At 46.5% G+C, this 21,642-nt stretch overlaps 1 protein-coding gene across 1 annotated transcript; it reads left to right on the forward strand.

The window, feature by feature from the left end:
- The first annotated feature begins 2,785 nt into the window (after positions 1-2,785).
- Positions 2,786-19,658, forward strand: TIGIT (T cell immunoreceptor with Ig and ITIM domains). The gene is made up of 5 exons (XM_045507268.2): positions 2,786-3,096; positions 3,494-3,770; positions 5,059-5,388; positions 7,543-7,649; positions 17,289-19,658. The coding sequence occupies exons 1-5, from the start codon at positions 3,040-3,042 to the stop codon at positions 17,514-17,516; spliced, it is 999 nt and encodes a 332-aa protein (XP_045363224.1). The 5' UTR covers positions 2,786-3,039; the 3' UTR covers positions 17,517-19,658.
- The last annotated feature ends 1,984 nt before the right edge of the window (positions 19,659-21,642 follow it).

The following is a 21,642-nucleotide window of genomic DNA, read 5'->3' on the forward strand; positions in this document are numbered from 1 at the left end:
TCTGAGGCAGCTTTCTCCACAAGGGGCTTTGGAACAGCCCCTTGTTGCCTGGGTGGCTCCTCTGGGGAGTGACTTTGCTATGGCAAAGGGCGGATGGGCTGCAGGGACACAGGGCAGGCTCTTGTGGGCACCCTGGGCGGCCATGTCCCCTTCAGTCCCAGTTTTCCTGTCTCCCTGCTCCCTCAGCCATCTGTGGACCTGCAGGGGCCAGGAGCCTCTTAGTCCCTTTCGGCCACTGCTCAGCCTCTAGCAGGGGGCACTGGTCTGTGAGGCAAAGAGTGGGCACTTGGCCGCAAAGGTCACCACCTCTGCAGTGGCTGGATCTCTTGATAAGAGGCGGGAAGAGGATGGGGAGACAGTTGGGACATCTCTGCTGCTCCCGCACCACTTCTGAGCCAGAGGGAAGACTTTGGAGAAACTGAAGTTCAAAGACACTGACTGCTGAGAGACTGGTCTGTGCCCTGAGAGAACCCTGTGTTGTTTCCAGTGTATGGGTCACAGGCCTCCTGGGAAATGTGAGCACTCTCAGCCCCCTTGGCCCAGGGCTGTGACCCCTGCTAGGCCACAGGCTTCCACCTGGAGCCCCGGCTGTGGGCTCATGTGGGGCTTGCCGGCTGTGGGCTCATGTGGGGCTTGCCGGGCCAAGGAAAGGCTGGGCTGTGAAAGGACTTGCGGGGTCGGGAGCCTGTCTCACATTCTAAGCCAGCACTTCTTCCCCATTTACATGCAAATGGAGTCCCTTCCCTAGCACCCACACCCAGCCCCGTGCATCAAGGCTAACCATAACTATCCACTCCACAAACCTCAAAAGTTAGGGAGAAAAATATGGTGGCTCCTTTTAGAGCTTTACATAGAGATGTGTCTGCACCCGACTGACCACAGACGTTCACACTGTGCTGCAGGGGCGGCCCACTGGCCCCAGAGGCTCGGGGTGGTCGGGAGCTATTGGTCCAGACCTGCTCCTCACAGCTCACCGCTCAGCTCTGGTTGCAGCCACTTTTGAGCCCGCGATGCTTCCAGCTAGAGTCCCGGAAGGAGGCACTCAAGGAGACTTTTGGAAGCTCCCCTCGGGAGACTCTTCCATCATTCACCTTCTTCCAAGGGCGCCTCAGCATCTGGCTGGTACAGTGGTTACTGTTCTGCAGTAAAATTTTATCCTTGTATTCCTATATCAGATGCATAAGCCAGAATGAAGAGGCTGGTAGAACTCTGGCCTTGGAGTCCGGAGACCAGGGCTTTACTCCTGGGAAAATGCCTGCCATAGACGGGGGTCGTCCCGTCTGCCGTTCCTTTCACCTCCTTAGTTAATAGTATTATCAGTTTTGTCTCTGATGTGTTGCCTTCCTCTGTTCCAGGCATTGTGCTAAACACCTCACCAGACGATAGTTCACTGAATCCTCACAACCACCCTATGGGGGGAGGGCTGTAAGGAGGGGACACTATTGTGCTTATTTGCAGATGAGGAAACTGAGGCTCAAGGAGGTTAAGTAATTTCCCATGGTCACCAAACCAGAATGAATTTGGACCCAGATATTTTTCATCCCATAGAGTATTAATCACTAACTTCATATGTCTCTGGAGAGCACCATGGATCAAAATGGACTTGACCATGTTCCTCTTTGGACTGACTGCTTAGAAACAAATAGAGCAATTCTTTAATCCAGTCTAAATTTCTTTGGCTTTCTCTTTATACAGTTGTCCTTCAGTGTCTGTGGAAGACTGGTTCCAGGAGCCCTGCAGGTGCTCAAATCCCTTATATAAAATGATGCAGTATTTGCATATAACCTACGCATATCATCCCGTATACTTTAAATCATTTATAGGTTACTTATAATACATAATAGCATGTAAGTGCTATGTAAATAGTTGTAAGTGCTATGTAAATAGTTGTAAGTACAACATAAATGCTATGTAAATAGTTGAAGGTACATGACAAATTCAAGTTTTGCTGTTTGTAACTTCCTGGATTTTTAATTTTATTTTATATTTTAGATCTGCATTTGGGTGAATCTGCAGATGCAAAACCCCCGGATACAGAAGGCCAGCTGTGTAAGACAGGTCCTGCCTCTGTGGTTTCTACCCGCCTCCCCTGTAGAAACAGAGGCTGTAAGTTTTTTATAGTCCAGACCCCAGATACCATCTCTCTCTCTGCTCTATTCCCAGGAGCTGCTATAGGCTTTCCCACCCCTGGCTCCTCTGCCTTGGCAATCAGTTTTGGAAATACCCTGCCAGTTCAATCTCTAGACCCACATCAGGTGGACATGCATTAGGTCTTGTAGCTCCTTCAGCTGCAGGCTCTGTGGCTGTCGCGAAGGGGTGGAGGCGATGTATCTTGATGTGAGCCTCAAAAGACAGGTTGGATTGGGGTAGGCAGGAAGACGCTGATGAGGCATATGTTTTCTAAGGGACTGGAGGTGGGTTGTGGAGGGTGCATGGATCATGGTGCAGAGCTGGGGATGAGCAGTACCCAGGGAGAGGGGGACACTGGTTTGAGATGGAGCGTCCTACAGAAGAGAAAGAGGACAGGAACCTGGGTGGTAAGGAATGCTCTGGTGCTCAGCTAGAATGAGACGCAGAGCACCAGGCTTTGGATGTTCCCCCTGGCAGAGCAGCAGGCTTTTAAGACATACGCCATGGCGCATGCCCAAGGTGGCAGTGGCGAGCCCTGAAGGCAGATGACAGTGCACCCTCCACTTCCTCTCCTCAGTGTGGCTTCACCGGAGAGCAAGCTTTGACTGTGGCCTGTCTGAGGGGCTGTGATTATTCACCCTCCTACCTCAGAGCCTAGTGTTGAGTCTGGCGCTTCTCAGGCACTCAGGGACTTTTGAATGAATGAAGGAACAGTTAGAAGAAGGGAGGGAGGGAAGCAGGAAGGGAAGATGGGTGATCAGTAGGACTTGGTGATGCACTGGCAGCTCCAGGCAAATGTCAGCGAATCCCAATCCAGGGTCAGGAACGGAGGCTCGCCCTTCTTTACCTCCACAGACGTCACGGGGTCATCACACACAAGAAAACTCATTCTTCTGATTCTACTGGGTCATGGAGACTAAGCCTGCATTCGACAACCTCTCAGTCCAAATAACCAAGACAGAAGAGGTAAGAGTAAGGAGCGGGGATCTTATTTCCTTCGGGGGAAAGCTGCTTTGTTTGAGATAGACTTTTATCCCACCTGTGTCCTGTTCCTGAAGTCAAGGCCTCTTGTTCCATAGTTCATTTGACTTCAAGTGCAGATCCTGGCTTTTAAGAGCGCAAACTTAGGTTTCTCTTATCATTGCACACTCTTTAGCAGGATGGAGTTGGGGGAGCCCAGTGAACCCCATCAGGAACAGGCTCTCCAGAGCCAAGGGCCCTACATAGAGGCCCTTGAGCTCGTTAGATGGATAAAGGCTGACGAAACAAAAAGTACATTGAGATAGAACTTAAAAACAGTAGATTGACTAATAGTAGTCCAAAGACCAGTGTACCTCTAACCACATTTTTGTTTATTTTTCAGTGTGTTTCCTTCATGGTCTTTCTTGTGGCTGGCCCTGTGCAGTTTGTGTACTTGTTGAGAGCTTTGACTGTCTTTGACGCTGTTTTTGCTGAACTGGGTTTTTCCGAGACCCTCTCTCCTCATAGGCTCAGTTTCACCCTGCCATCTGCAGTCGGCCAGTTTCGGTGGCAGAAGAGGCCACAACTGCTTCCTGTCGGCCTCCTGGGCAGAAGCATGCAGTGGTGTCTCCTCCTGATCTGGGCCCAGGGGCTGAGGCAGGCTCCCCTCCCCGCCTCAGGTAAGGCCTGAAGTCTAGCCTGGAACTGGAGGAAGAGGGAGAGCAGCTGGAGCAATTATACCTCATCTGTCTGGGGCAGGAAATCCCGTTTTCAGAGTCGGGTGTCCCCTAGTGTGAGAAACGGCAGTCTCTGAGAAGGAGGTGCCATTCTGCCTTGGGTGGTGGATGAAGGACTTGGGGTTGGGAGGTGCCTGACTGGCTCAAGAAAAGAAGCAGGAGGGGGACTGATGAGTTTGCTGGCAGAAGTTCACTCCTGCTTGTCTCCTTTCTTCTGTCCTTGAGGAAACTTCTAGAAAAACGTTGTATGTTCTCTGTGGATCAAAAATGTCTTTGTCACAGGTTCCAGAGATCCTACTAGTATAGACTGAGTTTAAGTTACTCTATTTCCTTCTATTTAAAAAATCATAAACGGATGTTTCTTGGGGTGTTTCTTTCTATTTAAAAACTGTGATATAGTTTGCTTTTCATTTTGCTTTCTGAACCATCTGGGGGGATAGGGGTCAGCGCCCAGGAGGGTGGCTTTGCCTGGGAGAAACAGGACTCCTCTCCAAGCCTCCTTTCCTTTGGATTTCCTGGCTTTCAGAAGGTTTTTCCAGGCGCCCCAAATGGCAGTTACCCAAAACAACCAGGTTCTACTTCAAAGGATAATGTGCCCAGCACAGAACTGGCTGTTGGAAGATACAATAAAACAGAGGCAGAGGCTGACAAGGGCTTATATTCTAGGTAGAGAGACAAAGTAAGTGTGTGGAAATAATCAATATGCCCATCATGGAGATATATTCCAGAAGAGTATCCTGAGAGGGTGAAGTGCTACGCTGTGTAGCATTTATGGTCTGTACGGGGTGGGGGGGTGACAGGACAGACTGGAGAGACTGTCATTCCAAAAACCAATTGTGACTTCTAAGCCCCTTGGAATTTCTACAGGAAGTTTCAAGACCCGCTGTTAAAAATGCGTGACGGAACAGAAACAGGTTCACAGATACAGAAAACAAACGTAGGGTTACTGGGGGAAAGTGGGTAGGAAGGAATAAATTGGGAGTTCGAGATTTGCAGATACTAGCTACTATATATAAATAAATGAGTTTCTACTGTACAGCACAGGGAACTGTATTCAATGCCTCGTAGTAACCTATAATGGAAAAGAATATGAAAACAAATATATGCATGTATGTGTATGACTGAAACACTGCCGTACACCTGAAATTGACACAACACTGTAAACTGACTGTACTGCAATTTAAAAAAAACAGCACAAAAAAAAAAATGCATGCTTTTCTCCCTTCCCTAGGCGCCGTGACAGGCAGAATAGTAACAACGGGGAACATTTCTGCAGAGGAAGGTGGCTCTGTCACCTTACAGTGTCACCTCTCCTCCACCACTGCCAAAGTGACTCAGGTCAACTGGGAGCAGCAGGACCACGCCCTGGCCATTCATCACACTAACTTGGGGTGGCACATCGACCCAGCCTTCACAGAGCGAGTGGTCCCAGGCCCCCACCTGGGCCTCACCCTCCGGTTGCTGACCATGAACGACACAGGAGAGTACTCCTGTATCTATCACACCTACCCTGACGGGATTTACAAAGGGATACTCTTTCTGGAAGTCCTACAAAGCTCAGGTATGTCGCCTTGAGCCGGGTGGCTGATGATCCTCGTCCACTAGGAGAGAAAATGCATTCCTGCTGAACACTGCAGAGTAGGGCCTCCCAACCCTGGTTCACGTTCGAATTACCAGGGAGCTTTTAAATGATACTGATGCTGGTGCCCCATCCCAGACCAGTTGGGTCAGAATCTCTAGGGCCAGGGCAGGTTGTGTTGGGTTCTAAAAACATCCCCCATTTGAATGTGCAGAGGGTATTGTGAACCACTGTTTTGGGTAGGAAGCATGTCTTATGTTTATTTGTTGGGAAGACCAGTTGTTCTGGTCATTGGAGAAGGGTTCTAGTTAATTAGTTTAGCATCAATTATGCAAATTAGAATTAGCCCCTAAATTTGTAAAGGATTAGAGCCCAGTGTTTGCTAAGCATCAATGTACAATAATTTACATTTGTGTGGTATTTCATAGTTTCCAAAATGCTCTCCCCTTCATTAGCCACCTGGACACTGAACCCAGTCGTCTGGAGGGTGGGGTAAGGATTGTTAAATCGTGACTGAGAGACAGGATAGCAGAGTGGTGGTGAGCTCAGACTCTTACGCCAGACAGCCTGGGTCCAAATCCTGGTGTTGCTGTTGACCTCAGAGAGGATTACTGAGCCTCTCTGCACATGGTTTTTCTCATCTTTGAAATGAGGAAGAGATGTAAGACCTTATAAGGTGCTAACATAGGACTGAATTACTTACTGAAAGAAAATGCCCTTAGAACAGCCCCTGGAACATGGTAAGCATGATGTTAGCTGTGAATATGACTCCCTGATTCCCATTTGACTGTCTGGTGGAGGTGGAAGCTGAGGCTTGGCAGTGGCTCAGAGCAGCAGAGCTGACAATAACATGGGTGTTCTGGTTCCCCTCAGCCCCACCCTCAGAACTGCTATTTCCTGCCATTGCTTGTGTTGGAGATTAAGTTTTATAAGTTAGCAAAATGTGTGTAAACTGAGAAGATAAAACTTACCTTAAAGTTTCTTCTCAAATGCTACTTCTTCTGGAGCCCTGACAGAGGCCAATGCAGCAAGTGGGGAAGAGCCCAGATCCTCCTCTGGTTCTGCAGATGGCCCTCTGCCCCGCTCTGACCGGCTCCAGCTTTGCTCTCCGTCAGCCCTCTTTCCCTACCTGTGGCCAGGCAGGAGACTGAGTCCTCAGGGCAGGAGGAACACATTCTGGGGGATTTGGCTCCCCCTTCCCGGTCCCTGTGGCTACCGTGGGCATTGCCCTTCCTAAGTGATCTCTTGCCTTAACCATCTTCCTAGAAACCTAAGCCCTTTGTTAGAGAGAAGAGGGCCTGGCCTCTGCTACACCCTTCTCTGGAGACTGCCTTAGACCCCTGGGTTCTGCCCGAATTCCTGGGAGGGAGGTGGAGATGGGATGAGGCAGCCTGGAAACCTTTCCACCCACAGCGCAGTGCACATCCTGACAGTTGTCCTGTTTCCCTCATGCTCTCCTTGGGTCAGGTACCACTCATCTCTTCAAAACTCCCTTCCTAATTCTTTCTCCTTCCATTTACATTTTACATCTTAATGGAAATTCATTTGTTTGTGCTTTAATTCATGTCACGAATATTTATTGAGCACCTGCTGGGTGCCAGGTGCTGGCAAAACAGAAAAGGAAAAGCTGCCCCCACCACTCCCTCCGGGGTCTCCCAGCCTGGCTGGAGTAAGCCTGACAGGCTTAAGGGGAAAGACTTATGCTTTTTTTCTTCTTTGTACTTTAATATTAATTTAATTTTTAATTAAACTTTTTTTACTAGTTTGATTACAAATATGAAGTTTAATAAAAGAAAATGTTCATTTTCTGCTTTTTTCTGGGTGCAGTTTGTTTCATTTCATGACTATTACGAAGTGAGTATGAAAGTGATTTTGTCAAACAGGAGAGGGGCGTATGGAAAACGGTCTGCCCTGGTGTCAAGTGTACGCCCCTCGAGAACTCAGTCTTTGATTTCATGATGGGCCAGGTAGATGCTCCACTGTCCAAAGAGCTGGGCTGAAAGACTCCAGACCTGTGGTCAGAGAAAGGCCTGGCCAGCCTCCACGCCCGTGCCTGGACACTGAGGCTCCCCCGGGTCATGGCTGCCCTTTGTTTCTGGCCTCGGCTCACTCACCTTTATCTTGTCTTCCCTCTAGTGGCTGAGCACAGCGCTGGGTTCCTGGTCCCTTTGCTTGGAGCCACGGCCACAGCGCTGGTGGTCATCTGCACAGCAGTCATTGTGGTGGTCACAGTGGCCCGAAAGGTAATGACTCTGGCTGCACATTCAGTCCTGGACACCCCACCCCTGCCCCCTGGTCCTTCCATGTCCCCTTTCTGTCCAGAGAGAGACCCAGATGTGATCTCCTCCACTGCTCTTTGTGTCTTCTTCATGGTCCTCCTTCTGCCCTTTAGTGGCATTGTCTATGCTCTCCTTCCGTCCCTTCCCTTGTCTGGGAGCCCCTGAAAGATTGGATCTATATCCTCCCCATCTTGCTGTCACCTGCAATTCCTGGCTCCTGCCTGTTGCTTGAGCCATTCCTCTGAGAGTTTGATTTATCTGCTGTCAGTTTGTTGCAAACTTGCATCTGTGCCAGGGTTTTTGAACATTTGCTTATTCAGTTTTAACAACCCTTTAGTTGTGCTAGGCTACCTAGCACTTCTGTTGGATAAGAAATAAACACTCCAAAAATTTAGGAGTAAAAGGTACATAGCAAGATCAGGAGGTTGTAAATCCTCTGTTACTCTAGCTTAAGAGATCACGTGGCTAAAGAGTACTGGATGGGGAACTGGAAGCTTCTAATCTCAGCATCAAGTGTGTGACGATAGGGATGTTGTTTAATCTCCCAGGTCTCACGTCTTGACCTATAAAATGGGGATTATGATTCCGCTGGCTCTCTGTCACAGGGCTGTGATGGGCAGGTGGCACATTGCATGTGAAAGCTTTGTAAACCGTGAAGGAACATATCCATGTCCTTGTGTCATAACTAGAACCTGCTGATTAGGATGAGTGAAAGAATTCCTGCTCCTTGTTGCGTCTGCCCTCTCGGGCCTTTAGAGCCATCCCAGGTGCCTTCATTCAAGTCACTAAAACATTCCGGGGAAGGTCAGCCTTTGATTCCCAACGGTGTTTTCCACCTCATTCCAGATCCTCCTCCCCAGCGCCTGACTCACTTTCCCTCCAACTGTGGTTCCGCTCAACTAACAACTCAACTCTGCAGCCCCACTTTGCTCTCTCTGGACTGGTACTTGGTGCTGTTACTCCTGATGTAGGTGGGTTTGCAACTTATCACCTTGTTTTCTTCATGTTTGTTTTGCCTGTATTTTTCCCCCCTCTACTCTTTCTTCCTGTTTTTTGAATTAAGTACTTATTATTAAAAAGATCTGTTTAGTAGTTATGCACTTTTCCTTTTCTTTAAGTGGTTATGCTACAGATTACAAAATAGACCCTTGACTTATTAAAGTCCAATATGTATTAGTACTTTTATCATTTCTTGGATTTTGCAGAAACCTTAGAACACATTATCTCTTCACCTACCTCCCCAACTTATTGCTGTTGTTGTCATGTATTTTAGTTCTCTCTACATTTTAAACCCCAAAGAAATGGTAATTGTCTTATGAGTCAATATTCACTTAGATTTACCCCTTCTGTTGCTCTTCATGTCTTCCTGCATGTCCTGTGTTATAACTAGGGTCGTTTTCCTTCTGCCTAAAGAATATCCTTTACTATTTCCTTGAAGGCAGGCATGCTAGTGATGAATTATCTTGCTTTTTGTTTGTCTGAAAATGTCTTAATTTTTCCTTAATTTAAAAGTGATATATTTGTTTTGCTGGGTATAGAGTTCTTTGCTGGTAATTTTCTTTCAGCACGTGGGAAATATTGTTCCATTGTCTCTGGCTTCTCATATTTCTGTTGAGAAATTATATGAGAGTCTTATTTTTGCTCCTTGGAAGATATATGTTCTTTTCTGACTCTTTAAAAAATTTCTTTCTCTTTGATATTCAGTGATTTTCAGTAATTACACAGTGATATAATTGAATAAAGCTATCTGTGTATTTATTCTGTTTGGGGTTTGGAGTGCTGTTTGAATTTGTGGCCTGATATCATTTGTTAGTTTTTGTCATTCTTGGCTATTATTTCTTCATATATTATTTCTCTGTCCTTGCTTTCTTTTCCTTCCAGAATTCTAATCACAGGTGGTATTTTCAACATTTTCACTTTTTCCCACGTCCCTTACCCTCTTTTTTGTATTTTCCATCCACTTGTCTCATCAAATGTTTTCTTTGGACATGCCTTCCAGTTTACTAAATATCTTCTTTGATGTATCTAATCTTCTGTTAAATCCATCTGTTAAGTTCTTCATTTCCGCTATCATATTTTTCAGCTCCAGGACTCCTATTTTGTCCTTTGTTTGAATAGTTTACAGTCTGCCAAAATTCTCAATCTTGTTTTGAATTCTTTGAAAATATTAATCATAGTTATTTTGAAGTCTGTGCCTGATAATCCTATTAATTGAGTTCTCCGTGGGTCTTTTAATATTCTCTCCTTTTGCTTGTTTTTTGGACCCATCTTCTTGACTGTTTACTTTTCATTGAGTGCTACACTTTCTACATGAAAACTAGTAGCAGTAACTTGAGGTGTTAATATCATGTTCCTCTAGAGAAGATTCCTTTTTGCTTCTATCAGATGACTGGTCTGCAGGTACTAGCATTCCCGTCACTTTAATTAAATCATGGTGAGAAGATTTAAAACTGAACTTAATTTCTGGTACTTCCTTACTTGTAGGGGGTAGTCCTTCAGGGTCCCGACTCAAGCCTGTGGTATTGCCAAGTCTCCTCTCCTTGGTGGTTTCTGAACTCTAAATTTTGTCCCTCCAGCTAGAATCTCTGTAGCTTATCTGCCTCTCAGCTGTAACTTTCAGGCAATTTCTCTAGGAGAAAATCTCCCCAAATGCTCATCTCACCCCTCTGGACTTCCTATTCCTGGATCTTGTTCCCCAGCCCTCAGATTTCTCACTGATTTGGTAGATTTCTGATTACTACAAATAGATGTTTCTAATATTTTGTTCAGCTTTTCCAGCTGTTCTCAATGGAAAGGTTGTTTCAAAGCAACATAGTTCTACTGGAAGCAGAACTCCTATTTTTTTTTTAAATTGAACCATAGTTGATTTACACTGTTGTGTTAGTTTCAGGTATATAGTGAAGTGATTCAGTTATACATACATATATTCTTTTTCACATTATTTTCCATGGTAGGTTATTACAACATACTGAATATAGTTTTTTTGGCTATACAGTAGGACCTTGTTTAACTATTTTATACATAGTAGTTTGTATCTGCTAATCCCAAACTCCTAATTTATCCCTATAACTCCCTTTCCCCTTTGTAACCATAGTTTGTTTTCTGTTCTGTGAGTGTGCTTCTATTTTGTAAATAAGTTGTTTATATCATTTTTTTAAGATTCCACATATAAGTGATATCACATGATACTCATCTTTCTATGTTGGACTTACCTCACTTGGTATGATAATCTCTAGGTCCATCCATGTTGCTGCAAATGGGATTACTTCATTCTTTTTAATACACGAGTAATATGCCATTATGCCACGCACACACACACATATACACATACACACACACACATATCTTTTGTGGGTCATCGGGTCTCTGTTGCAAGGATACAACTCTGCCATCGCAGTGTGAAAGCACCACAGACAATATGCAAATAAATGAGCATGGCTGTGTTTCAATAAACCTTTATTTATAAACACTGAAATTTGAATTTCATATAATTTTTGTGTTTAATAAAATACCATTCTTCTTTTGAAGTTTTTCAACCACTGTAAAATATAAAATCTATTTTTAGCTCATGGGCAATACAAAAGTCCGTGGTGCCCTAGATTTGACCTATGGGCCTTCATCTGCCAATCCCTGATTTAGCAGGTTGTATTGGGAAAAGCTCTGTTTTTTCCTCTTCTCTACTCTTGGCACCACACAGAACACTTCTGACACCAGATGTGTGGATTTATTCCCACACCGAGCAGTTCTTTTGCACAATCTGGGTGTCCTATAATCAGTCCATTTCTGACACTACCTACTTGGAGTCAACATCAGATCCCACAAGTTAGGGGCTCAGTCCTACAAGACTGCCCCCACTTCAGATGCTGGTTGCAAGTCTGACCGACTGGCTATAAATTGAGGTTCCCACAACCCCCTCCTCAAATTTGATAATTTGCTAAGACAGCTCTCAGAACTCAGGGGAACACTTCCTTACATCTACCAGTTTATTATAGAATAAAGAATTTGATAAAGGATACAGATGAATAGCCAAATGAAGGAGACACATAGGGGTGAGGTCTTGAAGGGTCCCGAGCACAGGACCTTCTGTCCCCATGGAGCTGGGGGTGCCACCCTTCCAGCATATAGATGTATTCAGCACCTCCACATCCCATACTTCAGGGGTCTTTATGGAGACTTCATCACATAGATGTGATTGGTTATTTGCTCATTTTCCAGCTTTCCCCCATCTCTGGATAATGGAGGGTAAAGCTGGAAGTTCCAGGTGGTGATACCCAGTCTCCATTCAGGAATCCACTGAAAGTTACCTCACTGGACCAAAAGACAGTCCCGTCCCACGATAGTCCAATGGATTTAGGAGCCCGGTGTATGACATCCGTATCACTCAGGATATTATAGGAGTTTAAGGCTCTGTGTCAGAAACTGGGGTTAATAAAGACCAAATATTAGCAGGAACTGGAGGTAGAGACCAATATATATGTTTCTATTATTTCACGTGGGTCCATTATAGCATCCCCACTTCTCTGAGCATTTCATTTCTTCCATAGTTTTCCAAAGCACTGTTGGCGTCTCTATTGACAGCAGTGTCCTGGGGCCCTTGTGAGGGTATTAAACCTTGAGTTGTGGGATGTGTCCCAATAGTAACAAATGATCCCTCACCCAGTTTTAAGTTCTACTCACCCAGCCCTGATCCCTCCCAGACGTACTCTCCCAGTTCCGCTGTGCGTGTTAGCCAGGTCCTTTTGTTCCACTCCCTCCTCCCTCAGCATGCCCAGCACTCCCTCAGTTACTGCAGGCTGAGATTTTCCCTAATTTTGGGCCAGTGGCCAGTAGGGGAGGTGGAGGCATGTCCTGACAGGGCCCATCTGCCATCAAGGGGAAGGGGCCACTTCTGCAACTCCGGATGGTGGCTCAAGGCTCTCAAGTCCATTTACCCAGAGATCCTCCTCTTAGTCACAGAGATCCCTCCTTTCCCACCAAGACCCTGATTTTGACATAGGAGACTTACCCAGACTTAGGATTCAGCCTTCTTTGAAGTTCTGTCCCTCTTATAATTAGGTCCTCTGTCTGGTCAGCAGTGCTACAGCTGCATTTCTTTAAATGCTGCCAGGGAGTAGCTTTGACTCTCACACTTTGCTTTCAGTTGCTGGTAGATGTGTCACAGCCTCTTCTCAGTACATCAGTGGAATTAAGTAAAAGCTACCCAATCCTATAGTCCCCAAAAGTACTATCTGCCCCACGCTTCTCAAATGTCAAGATGTCTTACCAGCTCATAATCTTCTCCCATCTATGTCCCATCCCATTTCATACTGGTGGTGGGGTTCACATTCCCATCCAGCTGGTGAGGGATTCCCCTCCACAATCCCACCCTTCGAGTCTGTCTTCTAGGGCCATTCCCAGGGGCAGCTATTTGAGATCAGATCCCAGAAATAGAGCATGACGTCAATTCTGATGAGAGTGACTTATTGGGATGGGCTCTCAGATGGAGGGTAGTGAAGGAAGCAGGGTAGGGCTAAGGGGTGTGGTCTCATCTGGAGATGTGATTGAAGCAAGACTTGTTTGCATATTTGCTCAGACCTTGAGGAGGGAGCTGGCCTTTTGAAAACCCACCTCAGTCAGTCATTGATTGCTGGCTGCTCGCCCAGAGAGATCCAAGAGCGATTCTCCAGAGGAAGAGCAGCTGTGAGCCACTCACAGCTTAGACTCCTCGTGTCTGGGGATTGGGAGCACCGGTCTGGTGGGGAGGATATCTGAGCTGGGCACCAACAGCTTTCCCTGCAGCCCCCAAGAGCCAGTGGATTGCATTATTTAGGAGGATGGCTTTTGGAATCAGACAGAACTAGGTTTTGGATCCTGGCTCTGACACTTGGGTAACTGTGCCACCTAACTTTGCCGAGTCTCAGCTTCTTCATTGGTAAAGTGGGAAGAATTATGGTACTGCCCTATTTGGGTTGTAGAAAAAGTTAAGTCAAATAATTCATGTAAGCCAGCTGGCATTTTTCCTGGCGTGTATTTATTAAGCTCTTATCATTATCATAAAATTTACTGACTGTAGCACTTCATGATACCTGGTGCTCAATAAATAGTTATATTGCATAGATTGATCATGACTGAATGAATGATTATTTCTTGCTAAGCAACTACTGAGAAAACTGCTCCCAGGGGACCTTCTGTGAGGCAAAAGAGAGATGGGTGTGTCCTGCTCCAGGACAATGACTACCAGCTGTTGTCAGTTTCTCCAAGAGGGCCGTGTTGGTCCTGCAGACCTCCATAGCTCCCTTTGGTCCTTTAGAACAACGTCAGTGCATTAACCCCAGACTTGTTTTATACACTGATTACAATGACAGGGTCCCCTTTACAGTCATAGAAAATAAACTTACGGTTACCAAAGGGGGAGGTGGGGGAGTAAATTAAGAGTTTGAGATTAACATATACAATATATACTATATACAAAATACATAAACAACAAGGACCTACTGCGTAGCACAGGGAACTATATTCAATATCTTGTAATGACCTATAATGGAAAATAAAAAGAATACATGTATGTATACGTATAACTGAATCACTTTGCTGTACACCTGAAACTAACCCAACATTGTAAATCAACTATATTTCAATTAAAAAACAAACAAACAAACAAAAAAACCAATTACGAAGTTCCCTACACAGGATGGGATGGAAACAGAACAGCTGAAAGACCCCCTCAGGCACGTTTGTGTTTCCCAGAGGGCTGCTGGAAGCCAAAACAGTCCTAAGATTCAAAGGCAAGGGCAGGCAGTCTAAGAATGCGGATGAGAACACACCAATTCAAAAGGTCGCACAGCTCTGAGACAGACTTGATCATCTATAGGATTAAAATGGAGAGAGCTGCATCAAGGGATGTAGTGCTTCTTTTAATTACAGCATCAGCGTGACCTACAATGACCCTCCTTTTCTTCACACCTACAGTTAAGGTACAGCCACTTCTACTGAAAAGAAATGAATGAAACAGTGCGTGAGCCCAGCTCAGCCTGCGGTGTGGCCCCACCCCGACTCTGTGACACGTGTTCACGGCGCCCACCCGCGCCGCCCCGGCCGCCCTTCCGCTCGCACTCTGCTCGTATTCGTGCTCTGCTGCGCTTGGCACCAGCCGATGAGGATGGTGCCGGTTCCTATCCCGGGAGCAGTGGGCTGGGCAGAATGAAGTTTGGCTGGTGTTTGTTGTTATTTCCCAAGCCTGGGTGTGGCTCTCTGTGACTCTGCCGTTTGGACGTATGGAGGGGCTGGGTGACCCGCTCTAGAGCATCTCCGTGAAGGCTGAGAGGATGTCAGCTTTCCATGGCGTGTCATTAGGCGTTTCTTCTGCCACCCTGCTTGTGCCTGCTGTTCTTTCATTCTCTTGCTTCTGGGCACAGCCCTCACCTGTGATGCTGTCATATGGATGTGATGACTGGTTTCACATCCTTGATTTTCCAGAACAGATTTCACTGTCTGTCCTACCGTTCCATAAGTGCAAATGTGCTTGTCTGACCATGAGTCTGTCCTTTGATTTGGAAAATTCTGTTCATTTAGATTTGGGACTGAGGGGGAGAGAGTGCGAATGAGAGCAAGGAGCAAGTGAGAGAGAGACTGTGTGTGTGTGTGTGTGTGTGTGTGTGTGTGTGTGTATTTCACTCCTAAGACATATATTGAGCATCTGTTATGGGCTCTGAGGTTACAAAGAGGAACATAGCACAGATCTTTCCCTTGGGGTAGCTCACAGTTTGGGGCTTGGAAGAGACAGAAGGGTAAACAAATAAATTCCAGACAGCACTGACTGTTACCAAGGAGAACACCCAGGCCCACAGTGGAACACACAGGGAGGCTGTAACTCTCCCGGAAGGGTCTGAGACATCTTCCTGGACGTGTGCTGCAGATAGCTGAGTCTGGAGGAATGAGTAGACAGCGTTTCAGGGAACTACAGGGAATGGACAACGGGGGTAGCATATACAGCATCGGAGAGGCAGGAAACAGTGCCTGGCATTTAAGAAGCTGCAAGATGAGAGGCAGCCTGGCTGAGACGAGCACGGCCTGGGGTCTGACAAACCCAAGTCAGGACTGGGACGTCACCTGCCTGTGCCTATCAGCTCATTCCAGAGTAGGAACTTCAATAGGGCTGATGCTGAGAAGACACAAAGAAACTAGCCCACTTTGTGCTCCTAGCAGATTCTCAATAAATGGCGCCTCTCTGGCATCCAGGCCCTATAGCAGAAGTTGGGGTGCTGGCTGGAGAAGCACTCAGGAAATGAAGCTGGAAAGGTGAGTGTGACCAAATCACAAAAGGTGTTTTGCGAGGCATCACACACAGTCTCCTTGTGGGGCATATAGTGAAATGATAGCCTTTCTCCCTGGAAGAATGCACCTTACACAATCTTTTTTATACAACTGAAGGTGTTTGAAGTCCATGGTGGCTGTTACAGGAGGTTAAGCACCCTCCTATGGACAGTGGGGGCCATTGACGGATTTTAGGCACAAGTGTGGCATAATGTAACTTCCATTTTTGAAAGATCACACTACTGGTGGCCGTGTGAAGGTTGGACTAGAGGTTAGACGGAATCTAAGACCCGTGAGTCTAGAGGTACAGGTGAGTGATAAGACATGGAAGTAGAGATGGAAAAGAGGGAATCAATTTCAGAGCTACTTAGGGATAAAACTGGATAAGATTTTATGGCCAATTGGAGTTTGAAATTGATCACCATGTTTCTGGTTGCCTGGTGCCATCAATCAGGACAGAGAATGCAGGGACAGGAGCAATGATAGGAGCAGGCATGGTGGGTTCTCTAGAGACAGATTGAGCCTGAACTTGTGGGTGGTGAGGTGGTGATGCCCCAGTCAGCAGGTGGACATTGGGGTCTGGAGCTCAGAAGCCTGGGATAGTTTGGATACAGATTTGGGAACCCTCAGAGAACAGAAGGTGGTTGTAGATGGACATATGGATGGGGTGTTGAGTGTGAGAAGGCAGAGGTGGGAACCCGGAGGAACCTCTTTACGTTGGGAGCTGATGTGTAAGCAGGAAAAAGAGCAGGCCTGGCTGCATCTTTAGATGTGGCTTCACAGGTGGCAGAGAAGCAGGAGAGCGTGCCGCCATGGGAGCCAGGAAAGGAGAGCATCTCAGAGAGGAAGCGGTGTCAGAGGCAGCAAGGAAGGAGGAAGAGAGAGTTGGGACTGAAAGCTACCTCCCCAGGCTCAGTGTCCAGTAAGTAGTGAGGGGGTTGGGTGGGGGCTCAGCGTACGAGCAGCTGGGGAGTTTTCAGTGGAGCAGTTAATACCGAAATCTAGCTGTGACAGGGTTGAGAGATTAAGAGTTAAGAAACTGGTGTTGGTAAGAACACAGCTGTGTGTGTGTGTGTGTGTGTGTGTGTGTGTGTGTGTGTGTGTGTGTGTGTGATTATAGGTCATCACAACTATGGATCATGTTGGGGGGTGACTTTTTATTTTTAATGGAGGGACTGGGGATTGAACCCGGGACCTCGTACATGCTAAGGGCGCGCTCGACCACTGAGCTATACCCTCCCCCTTGAGGAGTAACTTTGAATAACATCCCCATGTACTCACATTGTTTATTTGTTTGTTTGTTTCTGGAAGAAATCTCTCAGAATGCATTCTGCAGAAGGCAGCCTCGGGACATCTGAGCAGGAGGAGTGGCGGCCCAGGGCTCCGTCATCCCCCGGCGGCTGTGTCCGGGTGGAGGCCGTGCCCGCCGGCCTTGGCAGGGAGCAGACGGGAGAGGACTACGTGGAGCCGCACGACTACTTCAACGTCCTGAGTTACAGAAGCCTCGGGAGCCTCAGCTTCCCCGCCGAGACCAGTTAGCTCTGGGAGGCATCTTGTAGGAGACGCGGCCCGGTCTTTGCTATCACAGATGGACGACGCACATCTGCACATCGCAGCTCCGAGTGCGCAAGCACGCGCGCGCGTGTGTGCAGACGTGTGTACGTGCGTGTGCCTCTGTGTGTGTGTTCAGTTGAGTGAATGTATGTCGTCCTCTCCTCTGTCTGCATCTCCTCTACCTTTCCCTCCATTCCATTGTGGCAGACCCAGGTGAGGAGCTTGTATCTCGATTATGAATGCAAAGTTAAAAAAACCCAAACAACACTTGACCTGGCTTTGAATCTGGCCGCTGGAGCAGATCCTGCGGCTCTGGGAAATGCATTCCCCCTGCAGCACTGGGCAGGGTTTGGAGCTGCAGGGCTTTAGGGTGTGATGAGGGTGTGACTGCAGGGCCCCTCACCTCCTTCTTCACTGCCCTTTTCATCAGTATTCACACATTCCAGGCATTTTTATGAATAAGGCACACTGCCAGCTTCTGTGGGGGGATCAGAGGATGACTAAACCATCATCTCATCTTGTAGGTCTCAGCCCTGCAAGAACTTACAGTTAAGTGGGGAGACAACATTTATAGGAAAAGATAGTGAGGAGGTAAGGATCCAGGACACAGGCCTTTGGGAAGAGATGTCAGCTCAGGGTGAGGTGGCAGGAGAAGCTGATCTGTGGTGAAGTGGCCTGGGAGGATGCAGGGAACAGAGGCTGGGCTGCTGAGAGCAGGAGTTTGGTCTAGGGAACTCAGAGAAATTAAATTGGGAGCTGAAAGTCCCCCATGGAACACCCTGGTACCAGGGAGCCAGCAAGACTTCAGATGTTATTCTCTGGGCAGACAATTCAAATCTCCTCTTGCTGGATTTACACCAAGTCCAGAGATGGCCTGATACAGTGGACTCTGGGACCTTCCAGCCACGTGCACTAGGGGAGCCCACAGAAACGGTGCACGTCCACTGTGGGGCTGGAGCTTGGCCATCGGGCCGCCGTCCACCTCCTCTCTATCAATCTGACACTGAGCCTTTGAAGAAAGAATCTGTCTCCCACCAATAGGAAAATCTGGATTTTTAAAATAGGGACTCTTCCTAGGAAAAAAAAAGGAAGGTGAAGTGACACAGAGTTTAAGAAAGGAGCACCCTCCAACCAGCTGCCCTAAGCCCTTGAGCTCACCCCCCGCACCGCGTTGTGCTGGGGCTGGAGGGGCATCTGAGCTGCTCCTGTCTGTTTACCTGCTGTGCAGGCTTTCATCCTCCCACTGCCTCGCTTAGAAGAATGAGGGAGGTTGTGTTTCCAGGAGACTGATTTTCTTTCATGGGCTCAGGAACTGAAGAGGATGTGAAAACACGGTTAGAATAGAGCACTGGCCTGCTCCCTAAGAATTAGGCAGGTGAAATGAGGAGACGATTCAACTCCTCCTCCTCGGATTTTTATTTTGATGTTTTTCACTTCTCTACCAAACATGTATGTAGTTAGGTGCAGTGAGCTGAAATCCATCCAGAGCGCCAAGTCCTTTGGAAGAAAGGTAGATATATGTCAAAATGCTGTTATTTGCCATGGCGGTTTGCAGTATTTTCTTACAAAATCAGTGCAGATTGATTGGGAGGAGAACACTAGTCACAACTTGGAAATGAACATGTAACGACAGAAAGGGAGTGGTGTTGATACGGAGACGACGTATATTGGGCTGAGGCTGGACTGAGAGTTGAGTGTTATTTGACCTGATGATAGTATCAGGGAAAGATTTACAAATGCCGTTTGGATGGTGATAAAAATACAAAAAATCCCATAGATGTTGTAAATGGGTCAGGTTACTAAAAGGAGATTGAATTAGACAGAAAATAAATTTTAACGTGGAATTCACTGAACGAGACTTCCCTCGGAGAACCATACAAGAAAGTCCCCCCAAAGCCGGACTCCGGGAGGTTCCCGTCATCCTGTGCGGCTGTCAGGCACGTGAGAGGTGGGCGGTCATGTTGAGATGGGCTGTGATGGACGTATAAATACACACCAGATGTTGAAGACTTAATAAGAATGTAAACTGTCCACATTAGTAATTGAAAAATATTGATTACATGTCAAAATGATAATATTTTATATCTATTGGGATAAATAAAATATATCATTAAGCTCAATGTGACCTGTTTCTTTTTAATTTCTGAATGTGGCTACTGGAAAATCTAAATTGTGTATGTGACTTCCATTGTATTTTCATTGGACAGTGTGGCTTTAGACTCTGAGCCCCAGCCAAGGTGGTACCTGGGGAGAGTGTCTGTCTCTGGTGGGCTCTGTCTCTTCCTCTCTTTCACTCAAAATAGGGTTTGAGGAGGCTTTTCCTTCTTTTTATGTCTTTTGAGAAATCTATTCGGAAGAATCACAGGAGAGATTGTGGTAGAGGGGTGTGTCTACACTTCGTGAAGACAGGAAGTGTTCTTAAGTGCTCTTGGATGCCCTCTTAGACTGTATAATGGGGAGGGGAGAATAAATAAATCAGTAAATGAGCTTTCGAGGAGGAATATATTTACTGACTCCCTACCCCTTATTGCTCCACATTCTAACCCTGGGCATACAGAGTCTGATCTGTAACCCAAAGAATTATACTGAACAAATATGAGAAATGATGAGTCATGGAACTTTGAGGTAGATGATCTCCATGAGTGGACAGGACTTTCCCATGCAGTTTGTCTCGTGACTTGTTCCCTCTCAGTCCGTGAGCCTCTGGAAGTGAGTCACCACACACTCAAGTTCAGACAATTCCATCAGTGCTGAGTTGGACGGGCAGGGTTGCCATGTGTGCTGTGCCTGAATGGCAGTATTCACATGTGCTCACCATACCCCACAAGGAGGAGGGGGTCAGCAGCATGGCTACCAACTCTGAGGGTGAGTTTTGAGTTCAGTCTTCTGGTTCTTCCCGGTCCTGCAACATGGCTGTAACTAGGAATCCCCCACATCCATTCCAAAGCCCTCCTGCTAAGAGACATAGGGGAGCCTTATGTGTGTAAGAGCCGGGGCTTTCTGGAAGTCAGAATTATATACTTTGATGTTTGAGAGAATCTTTTTATTTTTTTGCATAAGGCAGAGTGTAGGACAGTACTGTCCAATAGAACTCTCTGAGATGATGGAAATCTTCTATATCTGTGCTCTCCGATATGGCAGCCACTAGCCACACATGGCTACTGAGCACTTGAAATGTGGCTAATGTGACTAAGGAACTTAAATTTTATTTAATTTTAATTAACTTAGATGTTGATAGCCACATGTGACAGGTGACTAGTCTATTAGATGCCACATTTCTAGTAATTGCCTTGCACATGGAGACAACACAGAGAGGTGTGTCTACAAGCCACTGGATGGATCTACAGATGTTATGCATTTGAGATGGCTACCACCAGGAAGAAACATGAGATCTTCTTCCATTCTCCTGTGTCCTTCCTTTGAGCAAGACAAAACATGATGCTAAAAGCAGGCTGTGCATTTATTTACTCAGACTCCTCCCCAAAGGTGGCTGAGGCAGCTAAATGGTTCACGTAAACAGGGCCAGAACTGGTAAGAAATTTGCAACTCGCAGGTGTTACTGCAGGAACAGGCTTGTATCACAGGACTTACCCTGGACTAGAGTCATTCTGACTTCCTGTCAGACTGTTGTGAAGAAGTCTGCTTCTGATGCTAAAAGTCTAACCGATTTTACAGAGATCAAAAGAACAAGAGCTGCAGTGCGTTGAGGATTGGGAGTCGGGATACTTGCCCAAGTGCTGAATGCTGCTGCTTAGCTTCATGACATTGGATAAGCCACTTAACCTCTTGATCCTCATTACAAATGTTTCCTGATCTGTAATGTGGTAATAATAATATCTACTTTATATGGTTCTTGGGAGATGAAGGAAGATAATGCGCTGAGTCTTTGTAAGCTGTAAATGATGAATTAATGTTATTATTGCGCCTGGCACTGCTTATGATGCCACAGAGGTCCCCGGGGGGCAACAAACCTTGTTGGGAATTAAAGAACACTGAGAGGTTGCAGATATATCCTTGAGGTCTGCAAGCCTTCTGTAAGTCTTGAAAATTTTTTTGTGTTAAGTGAGATGCTAGTCTTTAGAAAAGTCAAACATGTCTTGGACAGTAGGGC

Source organism: Camelus bactrianus, chromosome 1 (genome assembly GCF_048773025.1).
Source record: "Camelus bactrianus isolate YW-2024 breed Bactrian camel chromosome 1, ASM4877302v1, whole genome shotgun sequence".
Taxonomy (NCBI): Eukaryota; Metazoa; Chordata; class Mammalia; order Artiodactyla; family Camelidae; genus Camelus; species Camelus bactrianus.

Bases quoted from the DNA above. Each gene is read 5' to 3' on its own strand.
- TIGIT (XM_045507268.2), top strand. From the start codon at position 3,040: ATGGAGACTAAGCCTGCATTCGACAACCTCTCAGTCCAAATAACCAAG. The intron at 3,097-3,493 runs GTAAGAGTAAGG...TTTATTTTTCAG, and splicing joins AAATAACCAAGACAGAAGAG to TGTGTTTCCTTCATGGTCTT. The intron at 5,389-7,542 runs GTATGTCGCCTT...TCTTCCCTCTAG, and splicing joins GGAAGTCCTACAAAGCTCAG to TGGCTGAGCACAGCGCTGGG.